Below are 17,204 nucleotides of genomic sequence, written 5' to 3' on the forward strand. Positions count from 1 at the left end.
CGACTTGCAGAGTCTCGCGCAAATACGAGAAGAACAAAATGTCGGTGTTCAACTTGGGCGTTGTCTTTGGGCCGACTCTGTTGCGTCCGCTGGAGGAGACGGTCGCCGCCATTTTGGACATAAAGTTCAACAACATTGTCATCAACATACTCATCGAGAACTATGAGCGCATCTTCAAGAACGATCCCAGCAGCGGCGTAGCCACAGCTGTGAATGCCGCTGTCGCGGCTGCCAATCTGCATCCGAGCAGCAGCAGTCCGCCGACGAGAATGCCGCGTGCCTCGCAGGTGGGCAAAGCCGCGTCGACGGGCGGTGGCGTCGGCAGCGGCGGCGGTGGCAGTGTGGGACGCAGCACAATGTATTCGCCGGAACAGAAGGTGTACCGCGTGCTGGCCAAATCCAATTACCCAGATCCCACTATGTCGTCCAGCTTGCAGAATATTCCAAATGGCATGATCTATGCCCATGGCCCGGCCAGTGCGAGCAACAGCACACCGCCCGGTGGCGTCACCAGCAGCAGCAACACAAATGGCGGCGGCACAGGTGGCGGCTCGTCGTTGACGGTGGTGTCAGCGCATGTGACGAACGGTGCTCGGCCCGCCCAAATGGGCAGCATGAAGAACCTGCACGCCATGACGCAAAGCGACCTCGGCGGCCGTCGCAGCGGCTCGTCGGGCACGGATGCGGCAGCTGCCGTCTATGGCATACTGGGCGGCGGTCCCAGCACGAATGGTGGGGCAGCGCTGCAGGCGCATCATGCGACGCCGGCCACGGCCAGCAGCAATCTGCGGCATGCCGATTATTTAATGGCCACGGCCACACCGGTGCCCCAGTCTGCGTCCAGCAGTCACATCTATACGAACGCCAGCAGCAATCGTCTCAGTTTAAACGATGTCTCCCCGCCCACGGCCGCAATGCGCAAGGAGCGCCACCTGCAGACCTCTGGTAGCAGCAGCGCCGTCATTGGCAGCGGACCACAGCAGCATCCGCCGGTGCAGCGTAGCCACTTTGCCTATGGCCAGGCGAAGCACTATTCACCAGTGGCCGCTGCCTCCACATCCAGCTCCAATGAGAGCGTCTGCGATTCGCTATCCTCTAACAACGGCCTCGTTGGCCTCGGCGGCAATGGAGGCGCTGCCCTCATTGCTGGCGGCGGCGGTGGCGGCGGCGGCAGTAGCGCTAACGTGACGCGTTTGCTGAACGCACGCAGCTCGATTGATTATCCGCCAATCACATCGCAGACATCGTCACTGTCCACACTGCTTGGCAGCACCTGTGACGACATTGTGACGGCCACAGCGGCGCCCTCCATGATCGGGGGCAGCGGCCTGGGCAACCTCACTGGCGCCGGTAACGGCAGCGGCTCCACCAACGAGAGCGCCGACTATGCGCCGACCAAAATGCATCGCAATCGTGACATCAACCAAATTAAGCGGGATCTATCCGCGGGCACAGCGTAAGTTCAGAGCAAACCGAATGAATAGCAGTTCCCCAAAGATATAGCTGTTCGTCCATTCTGCGATCTACAACACTTATCACAATATATATCTAATCATTTATATCCCATTGCAGACGCGTGCGTACTTTGTATGCCTGTATGGGTGAGAGCGAGGGCGAACTATCCTTTGAGCCAAATCAGATTATAACAAATGGTAAGCATAGCATATAATCCGACTCCATTTGCGTTCTCAGACTCAATTTGCAACCATTTACAGTGCGCTTCTCACATGAGCCCGGCTGGCTGCAAGGCACGCTGAATGGCAAAACGGGTCTTATACCAGAGAATTATGTGGAGCATCTGAAGCCATACCACTAGAGTTTGCATTCTGCATCTGCCCCTCCTCCCTCACCTGCTTCAACACAGAACAGCGCGTAGCCTAGTGTAATGTAAGCCACATTAAGCCAGGTCTCCACCCAAGATCGCATCTGTAAAATTGTATAAAAACTAAGAGAGAGAGCGTGAGAGAGAGCGAAAGGGAGGGAGCGAGAGGGAAATGCAACAGCGCGACGTAAATATAACTAATGCTTAAATGGTTATAGTTGTGTATGTATGTATATGCATATATATATATATATGTTGTATATATATATATATATGTATATATGCTTACTGTAATGTTTAATCTTAACTGTAGTCCCTAAGCCCTATGTGAAGTGTTAAGTCTAAGCCATAAAAGCCACCAGTTTACTTTAGTAATTTACTGCAACCAATACCAACAACAACAAACAAACAACAACAAATAGAATTCGTTACGAACCATTCATAAAGAAGCGTCGAGTTGCGAGAAATTCAATTTTTAATCAAGATGAAATTGTATAAAGATGAAAAATGGAAAGGAAAATGGAAACTGTTAAAGTTTAAGTTGGCAAACGAGACGCACAGCAAACGAAAAAAATAAATCATAAATTAATCAATATACAACTATAACAATATAACATTTATATGCATACATCTATCACACATATATATATATATATACATATATATATATACATTTGAAAAGTAAAGAAGAAAAAAAGAAACCCCCAAGTAACGGCAAAAGTTAATTAATTTATTGTTGTACGCTTGTATTTGTTGCTTAATTATAAACAAACTTTTTTTTATTTGTTTACCTTTTAATGTATATAATATAATTATTAATGGAAAACAAGATATACATATATATATGTATTTATATATATATATATAGATATATACATAGCTGTAAATTGAACAACATTTACAAGTGAATGTAAATCAAAAGCATATGCATTTACAATTTTGTAAAACAATAAAACAACTAAATATGATCGAGAAGATATTGAAATTCAATTGGTTAATGAAGCAGCAGGTGCTGCATAAATGCAATACGATAAGATCCTTGACTTTTATAGCATTATATGTGTATGTACTTATATCTGTATTTCGTAGATCAGTACTCATAGAGTCGTCCATTTACTCGCTGTCAAAGCAGACAGATAGACAGACAGCCTACCGCCCAATACATTCCACATGCTTACCGTCTAATACAGCCCAACCACAACAATATTATACACAGTGTACTACGCCTACTACTATTACTACTACTACAACTACAACTACTATTAATACTACTACTACTGATACTACTATATTATTGCATATGGAACGTTGCCAATGCAAAGGAATTAAACTATCTAAAACTAAACTTCAAACTAACCATATCAAATGCACAACGACATTTATCGAGCGACTGCAAATCAATTAATGATCGCGTTATAGAAAACCCACCAAAAAACAACAACAACAAAAAAGAAAATAATGTACATTAAATAACAAAATTATAACCCGAGCATTCCACACACACACAGATCGCACACCTAAATGATACCATCTACATGTTTATTTCGATCAAATATTTTTGTTAACATGTTGCCAAAAATAATTAAACAACTTGCAAAACAAATTAATAATATAATAAAAACATATTTATAAAACATAAATATAACACAAATCAAATCCAATTGTTTTTTGTATAAATGGGAGTTGCATGCATATCTTCGACTCGGAAACAATTTTTTGGGAGCGGGAAACAGTGCTCAAAAAACTGTTGGTACGGTGCTGGCAGACAAAAGTTGACTGACGTGAGCGATCAACGTTTTGTAGCAATTAGCAGCAGATTGCGAATCGTTTATAGAAAGTACCAAGGGGAAAATGGCTGAAAACCTTACAGTTCTAATCCCATTATTTTTGTAGGTTACAAAGTATTTTGTGTAAATTTCGATTATCAATAAGATAGTCATTATTAATATATTATTATTGTTTTTCCAAATAATAGGGGATGAAAATCTTATTATCTTAACCGAATCGGACTATCATTTAGTTATTGGCTTGGTAAAATTTTTTTCGATTGGCAACCACAGTCACTGCTGAACCTGATTAGTACATTAGCCTTACATTTTAGACAGCTGTTTAAGTTGATGTTACCGCCATCTGTAGTGTAGTGTTGCCACATTTTTAACTGAATCACGTAAGTAAAAATAAGTAAGATATAATGCTCCACAAATATAATGTATTAATTAAATTATGTTTTTCTGTGCTGTGTTGTTCCCATGGCGATATTAACGTCATGAATATAGAATTTTGCAATTGGCGCCAAAATAAAATTCACCGCACACTGTACAAACCTGTCTGGCAACATCAGTTCTTCCCGCCTTTTTATTATAGAAACTACACACAATCATTAAATACGTCGTACGTGCTAGGCAAATAACGCAACTAATAGCAAAAACACAAAACGAATTAATCAGCAATAAATTGACTAAATTCAACGAACGAATATTCAACAAAAACGTAAAAAGTATCGTCGACGTTTTCGATTTTGTTGTTGCTGTTGTCGCCTGGTCATTTACCAAGTTGATTCCGCGGCCGCACCCGCTGCTGCTGCTGCCGTCAGCAGCAACGTTTTATTTCTAGCCGAAAAAATAGTGAACAAGTCGCATTTGTAGTTGCGTTCAAGCTAAACTCGACGGCAATAACAACAACGATGAGCAACGATGTGCAAGAGCAGGAGGTCGGCGCCGAGGTTGTGACCAGTGCCGGCGCCACAATCGACGAGTACCTCGAAACGATGCGCTTAAAGTTTGAAAATCTGTGCCGTGATCTAAATATGGATCTGGAAACCGAATCCAAGGCTTTCAAAATACTCAAGGAAGTGCTCAAGCACTACTCTTTAGAGGTGCGTACATAATGGTCATACAGCCACACATAAATACCAACGTGCATATGTCGCACAAAGACTACACGCGTATATGCTTCCACACAGTTTATTTGTGCACTCACTCACACTCACGCACACTCACATACATATGTTTGTATGTATATTGTTTTGCATTGCAGGGGGAGATCTTGCATTGGTTCTGCTGCGCTCTGTTCGTAGCCTGTCGTCAATCAACCACGCCCACTGTGGGTGGCCAAAATGCAGTCGTAATGGGAAATTGTGTGCCATTGAACAATTTGTTGCGCAGCTGTCAAATGAGGTGCGTAGTGTAATGGGTAGCTATGTTATCATAATTAACTACTGGCCCACTTTTTTCTTTCTGACTCTATCTCTATCGCGCTCTCTCTCTCTCTCTCTCTCTCTCTCTCTCTCTCTCTCTCATACACACATTGCAGCATCTACGAGTTTAAGAAGAAGATCAAACTGTGGTGCGACATGGCTAATATGCCCCAAACATTTGTACTGCAAATGGAGGAGCTGGAGCGCAAGTTTAGCATCACATTCACGATCTACAAGAAGTACAGAGATATTTCCGACCAAATCTACTCATGCCCGCCCAACGAAAAGAAACACTCGAAATACAGGTGTGTAGGCATCTGTGCTCTTAATTGCATAAAGACCCTTTTCAAATGATGCCATTGCCAATCGATTTCAGCACCAAATGCTCCTACATAAAGCTGGACGATATATGCTGGCGCCTGTTCCTGTGCGCCAAGAATCAGAAGCCAACGACAACCCTTGATCTGGTCACATCGTACAACCTAATGATGTGCTGCATTGATCTCATCTACGCCAATGTGCTGGCCGAGAAACGCACTGATCTCATCAATCCGAAATTTGAGGGCCTGCCACCCAATTGGAACTCGCCGGACTTTGACGAGACCCAAGCCCGAAACCATTGTATACTTGCCTACTTTTGCGAGATGGCCGACGAGGCTAAAGAAATGAAGGCGGGCGTCTTTAGGAAGATAATGGACAGCTTCTTTCAGACGAACGTAATGCAGCCAACACTTTTTTTCATTTTATTATTGTATTCCTAATCCCGTCAAATATTCCATTGTGGATTGCAGATTGTCGTAGGTAATGAGCACACGCTGCTTGACTTGATATCCAATAAGAATTATGAGCGAAATCTTAAATCGCTGAACATCAGCTATGAGCAGTATGTTCTATCCGTGGGCGAGTTGGACGAGCGCATATTGGGCGCCTACCAGCAGGACTCTAGCGAGCACAGCAATCTAAACGAACAGGCGCTGCGTCAACCCGTGACGCCGTTGACACGCAAACAGGACTTGCCCGCCCAGCCCGTCATGTCGGAGCAGAAGTTCGAGCCGGTGGCCAATGCCACCAACAATGTCAAGGAGCTGAGCACCGCAGTCAGCCATATTACCGAACCCACCGACTTTGTAAAGTATGTTACCCAAAACAGTTCAAATTGAGTGCGTCATTCGTTTAAACGATTTTCATTGCAGACAGGCGGGCGAGCCAGCTATTGCAAAAATGCTGAAAATAATAAAGGAAATGGAAGAACAATTTTTGGCCAAGTTTCCAATGCGTAGCGAGACTCACAATCGATTCCAATTGGCCAAATCGCTTTACTTCTACCTGTTCGACCATATACTCCGTGCCGAGATAAAGACTAAGCCTCACATTGTGCAAAAGATCTCATTAGACATCTTCAACATGACGCTGATGGCCTGCTGCACGGAGCTGGTGCTCGAGGCCTACAATACGGAGCTTAAGTTCCCCTGGATTCTGGAATGTTTCAGTATTAACGCCTTCCAATTTCATAAGATCATCGAAATTGTTGTGCGCCATGGCAGCCACGGCACACACGAGGGCTGCCTCACACGTAGCCTAGTCAAGCATCTTAATTCCATCGAGGAGACATGCCTAGAGCGGTTGACATGGACACGTAACTCCCCAATCTGGGACATGATTGACAATGCGTCCAAGCCGCTGCCCACCTGGAGCGACGTGACAGCTGACAAGGCAGCTGGACAACTACAGATATTTCTGCGCAAGGTATTTCTGCTCGGCTGGCTGCGCATCAGTAAGCTTTGCTCGGAGTTAAACCTGGACGAGAAGAAGCCTGACAAGATCTGGACTATATTCGAGCATTCGATCACACACAAAACTCATCTAATGAAAGATCGCCATCTCGACCAAATAATCATGTGTGCAATATATATTTATATAAGAGTAAGTAGCCTGTCTAACAGCTATTGCATCTATCAGATAGTTCTTTATTGTACTTTAGATAGTTCTTTATTGTAACGCCTCTCTTCTCTTTCGTGCTTATTTTCATCTCATTCTCGTCGTCGTTGATTTCAGGTAACCAAAATGGAGGAGCCCAAATTTAGTGACATTATGCGGGCGTATCGCAACCAGCCGCAGGCGGTAAATAGTGTGTATCGTGAGGTGCTCATCAGCGTCAATGAGCATGGCGAATACGTGTTGAAAGATATTATTCACTTTTACAACTACACGTATGTGCCGGAGATGAAGAAATTCTGTATCAACTACCTTGACAAGAGTGAGGATGTGAGTTGACTATATGCCATGTCCCTCTGTATCATATGAATTGGAATTGGAATTTCTTTTTATCCACCAGAATGTAAATCTACTGATGTCGCCACACCCCACTGAGCGCACAATGGTGCCCAAGAAGCTAACACACAACCACTCACTCTACGTTACGCAAATGTCAAAGAATGAGATGCAGCAGTCGCCGGGTCAGGTTGTTTACGTTATCAGATCAAGTCCGGCCAAGGTAAGCAGACGATTGCCTAATTGCGACAGCAGCCACAATTATCATCGAATCTATTGTACTTTTGCACAGAGACTGGACTTAATGAACAAAATTGTGCTTGGATCTGGGAAACGTGTATTGGATTTCGCTGACACCACCGTAAATCCCATTGACCAGAAGCGGCAAAGGTTGGAGCAGTAGGCGTATCTCAGGACGTTATCGATGACCGCAAGGCCGAACGAAGTAGACAAACGTGCTAAGACAGGCGAATGAGCTGGGTCACAAGGGTGTGTAGAATTTGTGGGGGTCACGGGGATAACGGGAGAGGGGCGGGCAGGGGATGTTTTCATACTGATATGCTGGCACGGTTGGCGATGGGTCGACAGAGAGGCACACAGATTATGAAATTCATGTTGGAGGCATATGCAATGTTATTTTTAATGACAGCAAGAACGGTTATCATTTTACTTATTGTTTAATTTAATACGTGTGCATCCTTTTGATAGTTTTTATTGCAAGTCATCCATATACATATACATATACATATACATATACCTACACCTACACTATACCTATACACTATATGTATGTAGATGCATATGAGTGTGGCTTACGATTGGTAAGCGACATATAACACTTCAAAATATACTTTAGCAAAAACATAACAAACTGCTGCCATCAACATCGAGCCGCCAACTTTCGGTGTTGATGTTCAGATCTAACAACATTAACCACAACAATTGCACTAGATTACACTTTAAATCAACAAGAACTAGAACAAGTAGAATATCATTTTTTTTGTCAAAAATCATGTATACATATATGCGTTAAATAAAAATTCTTTAAAAAATAATCGATCTCGATCAGGAGAAAGACCTTCCATGTGCAGCTGTTTGGGCTCACTAAAAAGATATGAAAACGCACGAATTTCGTTCATTTGCTTGCATTAAGTTTATTGGTGAAAAATGATTTGTTATTTATGTTACGTAAAAAAGTCATGCATTGGTAATACAATTAATTGGTAGTGGAGTTAGCCCTGCAGGCGCAGGGCGCCAGTGATGAACGTGAGTGCGCTTCGCTGGTCGGCTGTGAGGGCAGCGGCACCCAGGCGCTTCTGCAGCAATGAACTGCAGGTGAAGAGCGGTGTCGCCTGCTCGGGCACAATGCGATAGGCAACGCGCCGCCAGGTGCTGCTGACCACATCCAGATGTGATTCGAGGGCATCGCGACAGGGCGACAGATCGTCGGCACGCGCACGTTCCATCATATGGGCCATGGCTAGGCAGAGCTGCTGCTGGAGTCCGTCACGATGGTTATACTCCTCGAAGGTGTCCAATGCATTGGAGCGTTCAATGGCCGCCAATAACGAGCGCCACATGGTAGCATAGTGCGCGCCCATGTCCGCTCTGTGTTCGATCTGTAGCAGCACGGCAGTGGCATTGATGCGCACCTTAAAGTTCGCGTGCTGCACAATCAGCTGGCTGAGCGCTGCGAACAGTGTGCCCGCCAAGCTGGCGCTTGTGGCGAACATTGCACGATTGCGGACCAGGTTGCCAATGGCATAGCAGGCATTCCACTTGACTTTGGCGCTACCTGCAGCGCGCACACAATCAAGCAGCCTGCCCATGGCCCGCTGCATGAGTGCGTGCTCTTCGCCGGACAGCAGACGCAAGAGATTGCCCAAAGCGCGAACACCATTGGCGCGCACCTTGTCATGGTCGCCGCATGCAAGGACAGCGGCTTCGATTAGGCGTCCAAGCAGTACCTGCGAGATGCGTTCCTTCTCATGTGCTTCCTGTTCCGGCGTTACAAGTGCATCGCTTATGTTGCCCAGCGCCCAGGCAGCCTTGATCCGTACGGCTAGCTGAGCGTCGCCAACGAGGAGCAACGCTAGCTCTGCTGCATGCTCTACAAATACCAGATCATCCCGCATCGTCGGATGCAGCACATAAACGGCTAGCGCCCGCACAGCCGCTGCTCGCACCAGACTATCCGCGGCATCGTCGCTGCTGCAGCCCAATAGGAAGGCCAGTAGTCCAGTACGCTGCGCCTGGGGCAAGCGCTCGAAGCTGTAGCCACCCATGTTAGACAGCGCATCGCATAAGGAGCATCGCAGGGTGGCCGTCTCGGCATTAGAGTAGGCGTTATATATCGCAGGCAGCATGCGTAACCAAAAGTTCAAGTGCTGCTGCTGTAATTCGGGCCTGGGCTCCGTTTGCTCCAAGGCAAGGCGCGCCATTTGGAAGCCAATGGCGTCCAAGGTGCGTGCCGCATAAAGACGTACATCCCACGAGCTATCCTGCAAGGCATTGCACAGCACATCGGCCAGACGCGCTAGATGTTCACGCAACAGGCCAAAATGTGTGGTCATGGCCAGCAGTACCTGCAGACATTCGACACGCAGTGGCGACGCGCTCGTCGGACAGTCCAGATAGCGCAGCACCAGTCGCAACAGCCACGAGTTGCGGGGAATGCGGCCCGAAGGCAAAGCAATGCGCGTTTGCTCAGCTGCTGGTTTTGCCACCACAGGCGAGCTGTCCTCTTCCTCCTCCGCCTCCTGTGCTGCCTCCTTCTCTTCCTGCTCATTCTCCACCTCCTCTTCGTCGGAGTCGTAAAGCAATTGAAATTGATGCACCTGATCCTGGTGAGCATTATGACGCGGCGATGTGTGCAACGTGTTGACATTGCGACGCTCCTTCAGAGGCAGACCCACAGCACAGGCCATTTCCTGGGTTAGGCGTGGCGTTGCCACAAGCATTTCCATGACCAGCAATGCGGACACCTTAACGCTGGTGTCCACATGACGCGTTAACATTTTTACGTGGGGCACAAACTCATAGACGATGCCCATTTGTAGCTGCTCGAAAGAAGTCGCTTGCACAAGGACCGCCAGACACTTGAGGCACTGCGTCAGCACCGGCGTCACATATTCACGCTCCAATATGCTTGCTAGCTGGCGATACGCCTCCATGACGCTGTTGGCCAGGCTCATCGCGAACGGTGTGTAGTTGGTAGGCGCCAGGGCGCAGCTTGCCTGGCTAAGATACGGCTTGGAGCCGTACAGCAGTTGTGCTGCCAGCTGCAGCGCCAGCGCTCGGCAGCGCACGTTGCCATCACTGGCACCAATGTACAGCAGGTGATCTTTGTTCTCCCGTGCGCCAGCTGCGCCATCGCCGCCACTCGGAAAGAGCACGTGCCAGTAGCCATAGAGTGTGCGTCGGGGAAGTTGCTTGGTCACCGCGCCCATCAGTAGCAGAGCTGCGATGCGTAGCTTCACTTGACGCTGGCGCTGCTGCTTCAGGCCCACCACCTGTTGTCCGGCGCCATCTGAGGTGGGCGTGCAGCCACCCTCGGAGTCACCGCTCGGTGTACGGTAGCCATAATCACTGTTTTCTAGCACTATTAGCTGCATCCGATTTCCATGTCCTGTTGCGATGCTGCTGCTGCTGGTTTTGCCTTCCTGTAGGCTGCCATTGTTACGTTGCTTGGTCAGCGAACGCATCTTGCGCGACTTTACACGTCTGCCGGCAGCTGCTGTAGCTGTGTTCTGATTACCAGCAGTCGATTCCACGTCCACATCGTCAGGTCCATAGATTGCCGATTGCTGGGCCGGATGCACTCGATGGGGCAATTGATATATTGTCTTTACATTCTCCCCACCAACTCTGTATCGGACGTTGGCCAGAGCAAGACCTAACAGTTCCGGCGCATACTGTATGGCATAGTCCGCATGGTGGGTTGCTATCTTCTGCAGTAGCTGCAGTGAGTGCACCAGTAGCATTGTGAGCCGCTCTTCCTCCTGCTGCGTATGCGTGTCGACTGTTGCCATCGCTGCCCAGCATCCATCGTAGAGCATCTGCACCAGTGAATTGGCCAGTTGGCTGCTCTGCTGCAACTCTTTCGCTTGCAGTTCGGCATTTGGCGTACAAAATGTGCTGAACAGCCTATCTTGGCAGAGAACCAAAAGTAACGCCGCCTCCAAGCTGTGTGGCAATGGAATGGCTACGAAGCGTGGAAAGTACTTGAGCGCTCCGGCCACTGGCAGTGATTCCAGTAGCGCAAGCAGGCAGCGCAGTGCACCCACTGTACATTGCTGCTCCACTGTACATTGTTGCTCCACACGCTGCAGTAGCCACTCAAGAATCGGTTGAGTCTCGCCGAGCTGCTGTTTACGGTTCACGAGTAGCTCGTTCAACCAGACCAGCCATGCGCCAAGATTAACTGAGTCATCGCCATGCCCACCTTCCGCTAGCGCCTCTTCTGCCAACAGATGTGCAAGCTGCGCCGCCGTGCTCGCGCCATATGGCCCTGTGGACGTCTGGCTTTCGATGTTGCGCAGGAACTGCAGTTGACGCTGATAAAGGCATACCTCCGCAGCAGAGGAGCATTGCGCTCGATTATTTACTGTTTGTAAAAGCGCATCGTAGGCTTTCCTCTCCTTGTCCATTAAGTAGAACTGTTCATTTGCCTTGAGAATTGGTAACAGCATTATCGATGTATCGATATAGAGAGCAAATTTTTAATTTTTAGTTGAGTTCGGATTTGGCATCAATTTCATGGACCCTATGCATATATATATCTCTTAGCTGTGATATACATTTTATTTCAATTAAAGGTTCTTGTCAAAACAATTATTATTTTACTCAAATTTCTCGAAAATTATAGGTAGCAATTAGCTCTTGGGTACAAATATACCTTTTTCCAAAAATTCCAGAATTAATGATTTATTGGAAAATACGTACTTATCTATATTAATAGGTTAATAGATTTATTAAGTATTCTCTTTGAATGTTAAAAATTAGTCAAATAAAATTTGGGCATTCTGTCTAGCTACAATTCGCTATCGATAGTACCGATAGGTGTAGATAGTAGCGATATCAGTTAAGCGATATTCTTGGCGATCATTGCCTTTTGGCATTGCGCATTTCACAGCACTTTGAAATAATTTGGCGCGTTTGTCGACTTTTTTGAACTGTTACTGACTGCTATTTTTTATGTAAGTGCATATTAATGATATTTAGGACCTAAATCGACTAAGATAATGTTTATTAATTTACAACGCAAATATGCCAATCCCAATCGAAAATGCCAAGAAAAACAAGATAAAATATTGATTGACCTTTCGTACCAGGAATATATTTATTGTATAGATTTAATGATATATCTATTATGTATATAGGTAGTATATATATATATTGTTTTGAGTAGTACAAATGTATAATTCATTTCATGCTGTTATAATGTATAAATTCTGCTCAGCAATAATTCATTGTATAATCCATTTCGAAATTCGCCAAGCATCCAAAAACAATTGTGTATACAAGTTGAGTGCGTTAATCGCGAACCAATGATTCCGTTCGCACCCCATAGATCTCAAACACCCCGATAGACAGCACCAATACGGTCTGCATAAGTATTCCCTGAGCAATTACCTACTTAGTAACATAACACGCTGAACAGCAGACTGACTAACTAACACCTTAACTCAAACATTGGCTCGCGTTAAGCTTATGCTCATTCTATAACTAATTATATTTGTAATATATTTGTTATACATATGTTTGTATATAACTATGTGTGTATATGTTCTTTAGGCGGGCTTCCAGTATGTTGAAAGGCGTTGAATTTAATCGTCAAGTTCTACTATTGGAGTTTGTACAATTTGTTAGTCTTTAAAACACACATTGCCAGATGTGAGCTAGTTATATGTAAGTAAAACATAAACTATAGTCGTATAGTAAAATATTCAATAATTGTTATAGAAAAAAATATGTATGTATGTATATATGTATATAGGTATTTGATCTACCTACAACAAAAGCCTTCATATATATTTATATCTGTATATGTATATATATGAATGCGGCAAATAATTATGCTCATATATTATTTACGATTTGAGAATTAATAATTTCCACTCGAATCTTTGGCAAGACCGCAGATGTTGATCACAAGATACGTTTTCTTTATCGAAAATTTTCAGAATCCGTTACCTTATTCTAACAAATTTTATAACTTACTACAACTACAACTAGAGCTATTGTATATAAATCCGATTGAAAAACTCAACTCATGTCATTTGAAAAAAATTAATTAAAATACTATAAACTTTGTACAAAATTTGGCTAATTTTGGAGAAGTAACTTATATGGGTGGTAGATAGGAAGGAATACATTCTGGTCGTCACAAAATTTAACACAAGCAAAAACAAAAAAACCGAAAAACCAAAAAATTCATAATCAAATGGAGTTTGTGTGGACCACCATCTACCATTAATGGATCCGTTGGTCAGTTAGTTAAGTACATTCAACGATAAGGTTCTTGGAGTCGTAAGCTGTCCCCATACCTAGCATTGACTTAGCTACTAGTTTGTAAATGATTGGAGTCATTTGGATAAAGGTTAACTAAAATCGCATAATAATGACAGCCGGCGGCGAGCACCACAAACAGATGCCAAATAGCGTGCGCCATAGGAATCAGACCATCTGCCTTAAAAAAAACAATGCCCAGTATATAGAAGGCGCCGCCGCACTTGAGCTGCAACATGCCATTAAAGTGATGCCCCGTAAACATGACAACGAGCGCCGGACCCAGACCCATAACAATATAAAAGAATGTCTCCAAACATTTGTAGCGTTCGTGATAGAGCTGTAAGTAAACGAAACCGAAAACCAAAGCCAAAATGAAGACGATAAGCTCGATTGATAAGCATTCGCAATCGACAGTTATCTTACTTGTTGGTAGGCAATCCCAATAGCAGCCATTAGCCAAATAATCCATTCCATGCAGAAGAGTATCGCTGAATGGTCGGTGTTCTCCAGCGTCAGCCAGGGAAAATACGAGCCGGCAATAAACACATAGATCATGGCCCGATCGCAGCGATGCAAGACATTCTTCAGACTCTGGTACGTCGTTTGCCAGCCGAATGTGGGCCAAGCGTCATAATTTTTAGGTGGTCTGAAAAAGAAAACTCTGTAGAAAGCGGAACAGGTTAACCTCGTTGGCTGTGGCCAAACTCACTTGTGTTCGGCACAGTAGCACGAACAGTGAAAAAATGTGGAAACTGTGAACAGCATGCAGAGTGCGGTGCCATAGACCCATGAGACTAGATATTGGCTATAGCTATTGGATCGCTCAAAGAGCTTGATGACTGCGAACACGGCGGGAACTATCCAAATACCATGGGTTATAACATTGGCCACCTGTTCGATCTTTAAAAGGGAATCAAAATAATATATACATATGTGCATGCGTTTGATATGCCTCACTTCTGTGGGTTGGTAGGCACAGCCGGGCTTGGCTTTTGCATTCTTCCATTGAATATTCCGCAGTTGGAGCTTGAGCTTTAAATTCGATCGAATAATGCATTTCCATACGTGACTGAATAGATTATCCAGAAATGAGTATTTGTTTTGTATATCCTGCAGTAGATTATTCATCGTCCGCTCCCAGCTCGCTCTTCAGCTGGCCCCCGTTCGCTGCACTGTGGATTGGTTTCAGCAGCTGGTGCGTCGATTATTGTTATTTAAATACCATTTGCTTTGATTACTTGATGTATATTGATAATAGCAGCCCCAATAAGTGGCAATAGAGCCTGATAAGGTAGCCAAACCCCAAACCCCTTTCTGATAGATAGCTCAATATATTGGGCCGTTTATATTTATAGCTCGAATTGTGTTTAGGGTTTTGCCTTATCGAACATGTCGCGACGATGTCGAACTGATTCCGGATTAGCTAAGCGGAATTTGATAACTCTTAACTGTTGTCTACATTTACCAATCTAGTTGCCTAATTAATTTGTTGACAAGGAAAATGTTGAATCAGATTGAATAGTCATAAATGCCATATTTTACATAATTAAAAGAATTGAATCCAAAGAGCTTTGAAACTATTTCTAATGACAACAATTTTAAGAATTATTAAGACTCGGATTTATTTCAGACAAATCTGTTAAACATTTTTGCAATTTTGCATATGTTTTTGCTTGTTTGATTAGCCATCATCCACTATCAGAAGCTTAGGTCACTGATTTCAGCAGGAGCATCAGGTTAAATACGTCACTTTAAGCATATGTTAATACATTTAGCGAACAGTTGAATAATGCTGTCTATATATATTGCGAGATGCTTGTATATAGTATATAGTGTACATACATATGCTTCAATTGCATTCCATTCAATCAGCGTCGTCGTCGTCTTATCGAGGCAACTAGAGTGAGAGTGACACGACAAGCCGAGCTACTTAATAACGACTCAAAGTCCAATCTAGTGCCTTTAAGCCTTGCATCTGACTACAGATTACATTGAATACATTGATGAACATTTGTATACACATACAAATGATAAAATGATACATAGAGTCGATATTTGCTCCAAGGTCAGTCACAGCCAGTGCCGCCCACTGTTACAGCTTGCATGCTGTTAAGTGGGTGGAATTTCCACAAGCAACAGCAGCAAGCACTGGGCAACAACAGTGTGGCTTAACCTGTGTTCGGAGCTAATTTATTACATTTCAGTTTAGTTCAGCACGTTGAATTTGAATTATGCATAGATAGACAAGCACAAGCACACACAAAGAGAGCGACAGACAGACAGCCAGACAGAGTCTTACAGCATATAGCTCTGTGCATATGGAATGCCTTTTGATCGACCTGCCTGGCAACGTTTTGCGCCTACAAAAACCCACCCCATTTTCAATTTATTTCCACGTTGAGCATGCTAATCGGCATATAAATAGCCCAAAAGACAGCAGGCGGACGGTCTACTTGTTGTTGCTCGTTTTGTCGGTGTTGGGAGACAAAGATGGACATATGCCCATGTACGTCAGCATTGTTTACACTCTAAAGCTTCTAATTCAATTTGTAAGCGTCGCCAAGGCACTGTTGTCCACCTTTTGTTGTCATGTATTGTCCATACACATGCAGACACAGGCTCGGACACACACAAACACAAGCACAAACACACACACACACACACACACGCTTGTTCTAATAAGCCGACTAAAGGCGTCGCTTCCTTCCACATTAAATTATAAATACATATATATTTAAGACTTATAGCGCGCGCAATTAAAATCTAAGTGCCATCTTTATTTATTTTTGCCTACAGAATGCTTCTATTGTTTTTAGTTTTTTTATTTACGTTATTTTTGAAGCGCTCCGATCTATGCTGCAGTTATAGTTATTTCTGTTTGTAAACTGTAAGTACATTTATGCTTTTATGCTTTTTCTTTGGGACGATTACTGTGGTTATCGATGTGTAACAAAATCGATAGCAATAGTTTTAGTATTTCACAGGGTGACCAAATATCGCATAGTACGCAGTACCTTGAATTGTCAAATTTAAAAGGCATTCATACACAGATCTGTATTATCATAAAGCTAAAATATAAAACATTTATTTTTTATTCAATTGACTTTACAACAGGTTAGCTTGAATTAATTTATGTCCAGGGCTGTATTACAGACCGTGCTAAACTAAACTAAGTAAACAAATATTAGGCATTGAAACGGTAAGATTAGGTAATATTTAATATAGTATAATCATGTTTAAACGTGAATTAGTTTGTGCGAGTGTACAATATTAGATATTAGAAAATTTCAAAATAACGTGAATAAGAAGAGTAAGTGTTAGAAAATGCCTAAAATTACGTTTATTTCAACACCAAGTACGGGCGATACTATCGTTTATATTGAAATGTTTCGATAGCATCTC

General features: G+C 44.0%; 4 protein-coding genes across 8 annotated transcripts in view; 2 read left to right on the forward strand and 2 right to left on the reverse strand.

Annotated features, from left to right (window-relative positions):
* LOC111602808 (rho GTPase-activating protein 26) overlaps window positions 1-2,442 on the forward strand; it is a 54,277-nt gene extending 51,835 nt beyond the window's left edge. For both annotated transcript variants that reach the window (XM_023320101.2, XM_023320102.2), the window contains exons 10-12: window positions 11-1,456; window positions 1,573-1,652; window positions 1,716-2,442. In XM_023320101.2, the coding sequence (XP_023175869.1) occupies window positions 11-1,456; window positions 1,573-1,652; window positions 1,716-1,816 (1,627 nt within the window). In that variant the 3' untranslated portion in view covers window positions 1,817-2,442. The remainder of the gene's footprint in view (window positions 1-10; window positions 1,457-1,572; window positions 1,653-1,715) is intronic.
* A 1,656-nt stretch (window positions 2,443-4,098) lies between these two features.
* On the forward strand, window positions 4,099-8,296 carry LOC111602833 (retinoblastoma family protein). The gene is made up of 9 exons (XM_023320146.2): window positions 4,099-4,697; window positions 4,859-4,998; window positions 5,135-5,323; window positions 5,395-5,734; window positions 5,810-6,150; window positions 6,212-6,941; window positions 7,074-7,283; window positions 7,354-7,512; window positions 7,582-8,296. Exons 1-9 carry the CDS (start codon window positions 4,506-4,508, stop codon window positions 7,690-7,692), a joined length of 2,412 nt encoding a protein of 803 aa, XP_023175914.1. The 5' UTR covers window positions 4,099-4,505; the 3' UTR covers window positions 7,693-8,296.
* A 130-nt stretch (window positions 8,297-8,426) lies between these two features.
* On the reverse strand, window positions 8,427-12,137 carry LOC111602826 (HEAT repeat-containing protein 6). The gene has a single exon (XM_023320137.2). The coding sequence runs from the start codon at window positions 11,978-11,980 to the stop codon at window positions 8,522-8,524; it is 3,459 nt and encodes a 1,152-aa protein (XP_023175905.2). The 5' UTR covers window positions 11,981-12,137; the 3' UTR covers window positions 8,427-8,521.
* A 1,200-nt stretch (window positions 12,138-13,337) lies between these two features.
* On the reverse strand, window positions 13,338-16,694 carry LOC111602810 (monocyte to macrophage differentiation factor). Of its 4 annotated transcripts, none has more exons than XM_023320106.2 (5): window positions 16,632-16,694; window positions 14,760-14,994; window positions 14,512-14,702; window positions 14,226-14,448; window positions 13,338-14,139 (listed from the first exon to the last, which is right to left on the reverse strand). In XM_023320106.2, exons 2-5 carry the CDS (start codon window positions 14,928-14,930, stop codon window positions 13,849-13,851), a joined length of 876 nt encoding a protein of 291 aa, XP_023175874.1. In that variant the 5' UTR covers window positions 14,931-14,994; window positions 16,632-16,694; the 3' UTR covers window positions 13,338-13,848. The 4 variants fall into 4 exon arrangements, with proteins under 4 accessions (XP_023175874.1, XP_023175876.1, XP_023175875.1 ...); XM_023320108.2 differs by having other exon boundaries at window positions 14,760-14,974; window positions 16,632-16,693; XM_023320107.2 differs by lacking the exon at window positions 16,632-16,694 and adding an exon at window positions 15,645-15,939.
* Window positions 16,695-17,204: the final 510 nt, after the last annotated feature.

Source organism: Drosophila hydei, unplaced genomic scaffold (genome assembly GCF_003285905.1).
Source record: "Drosophila hydei strain 15085-1641.00,03,60 unplaced genomic scaffold, DhydRS2 tig00000444-arrow-arrow-pilon, whole genome shotgun sequence".
Lineage (NCBI taxonomy): Eukaryota > Metazoa > Arthropoda > Insecta > Diptera > Drosophilidae > Drosophila > Drosophila hydei.

Bases quoted from the DNA above. Each gene is read 5' to 3' on its own strand.
- LOC111602833 (XM_023320146.2), top strand. From the start codon at position 4,506: ATGAGCAACGATGTGCAAGAGCAGGAGGTCGGCGCCGAGGTTGTGACC. The intron at 4,999-5,134 runs GTGCGTAGTGTA...CACACATTGCAG, and splicing joins TTGCGCAGCTGTCAAATGAG to CATCTACGAGTTTAAGAAGA. The intron at 6,151-6,211 runs GTATGTTACCCA...TTTTCATTGCAG, and splicing joins GAACCCACCGACTTTGTAAA to ACAGGCGGGCGAGCCAGCTA.
- LOC111602826 (XM_023320137.2), bottom strand. From the start codon at position 11,980: ATGCTGTTACCAATTCTCAAGGCAAATGAACAGTTCTACTTAATGGAC.
- LOC111602810 (XM_023320106.2), bottom strand. From the start codon at position 14,930: ATGAATAATCTACTGCAGGATATACAAAACAAATACTCATTTCTGGAT. The intron at 14,703-14,759 runs GTGAGGCATATC...TCCCTTTTAAAG, and splicing joins GTGCCTACCAACCCACAGAA to ATCGAACAGGTGGCCAATGT. The intron at 14,140-14,225 runs GTAAGATAACTG...GTTTACTTACAG, and splicing joins TTGGGATTGCCTACCAACAA to CTCTATCACGAACGCTACAA.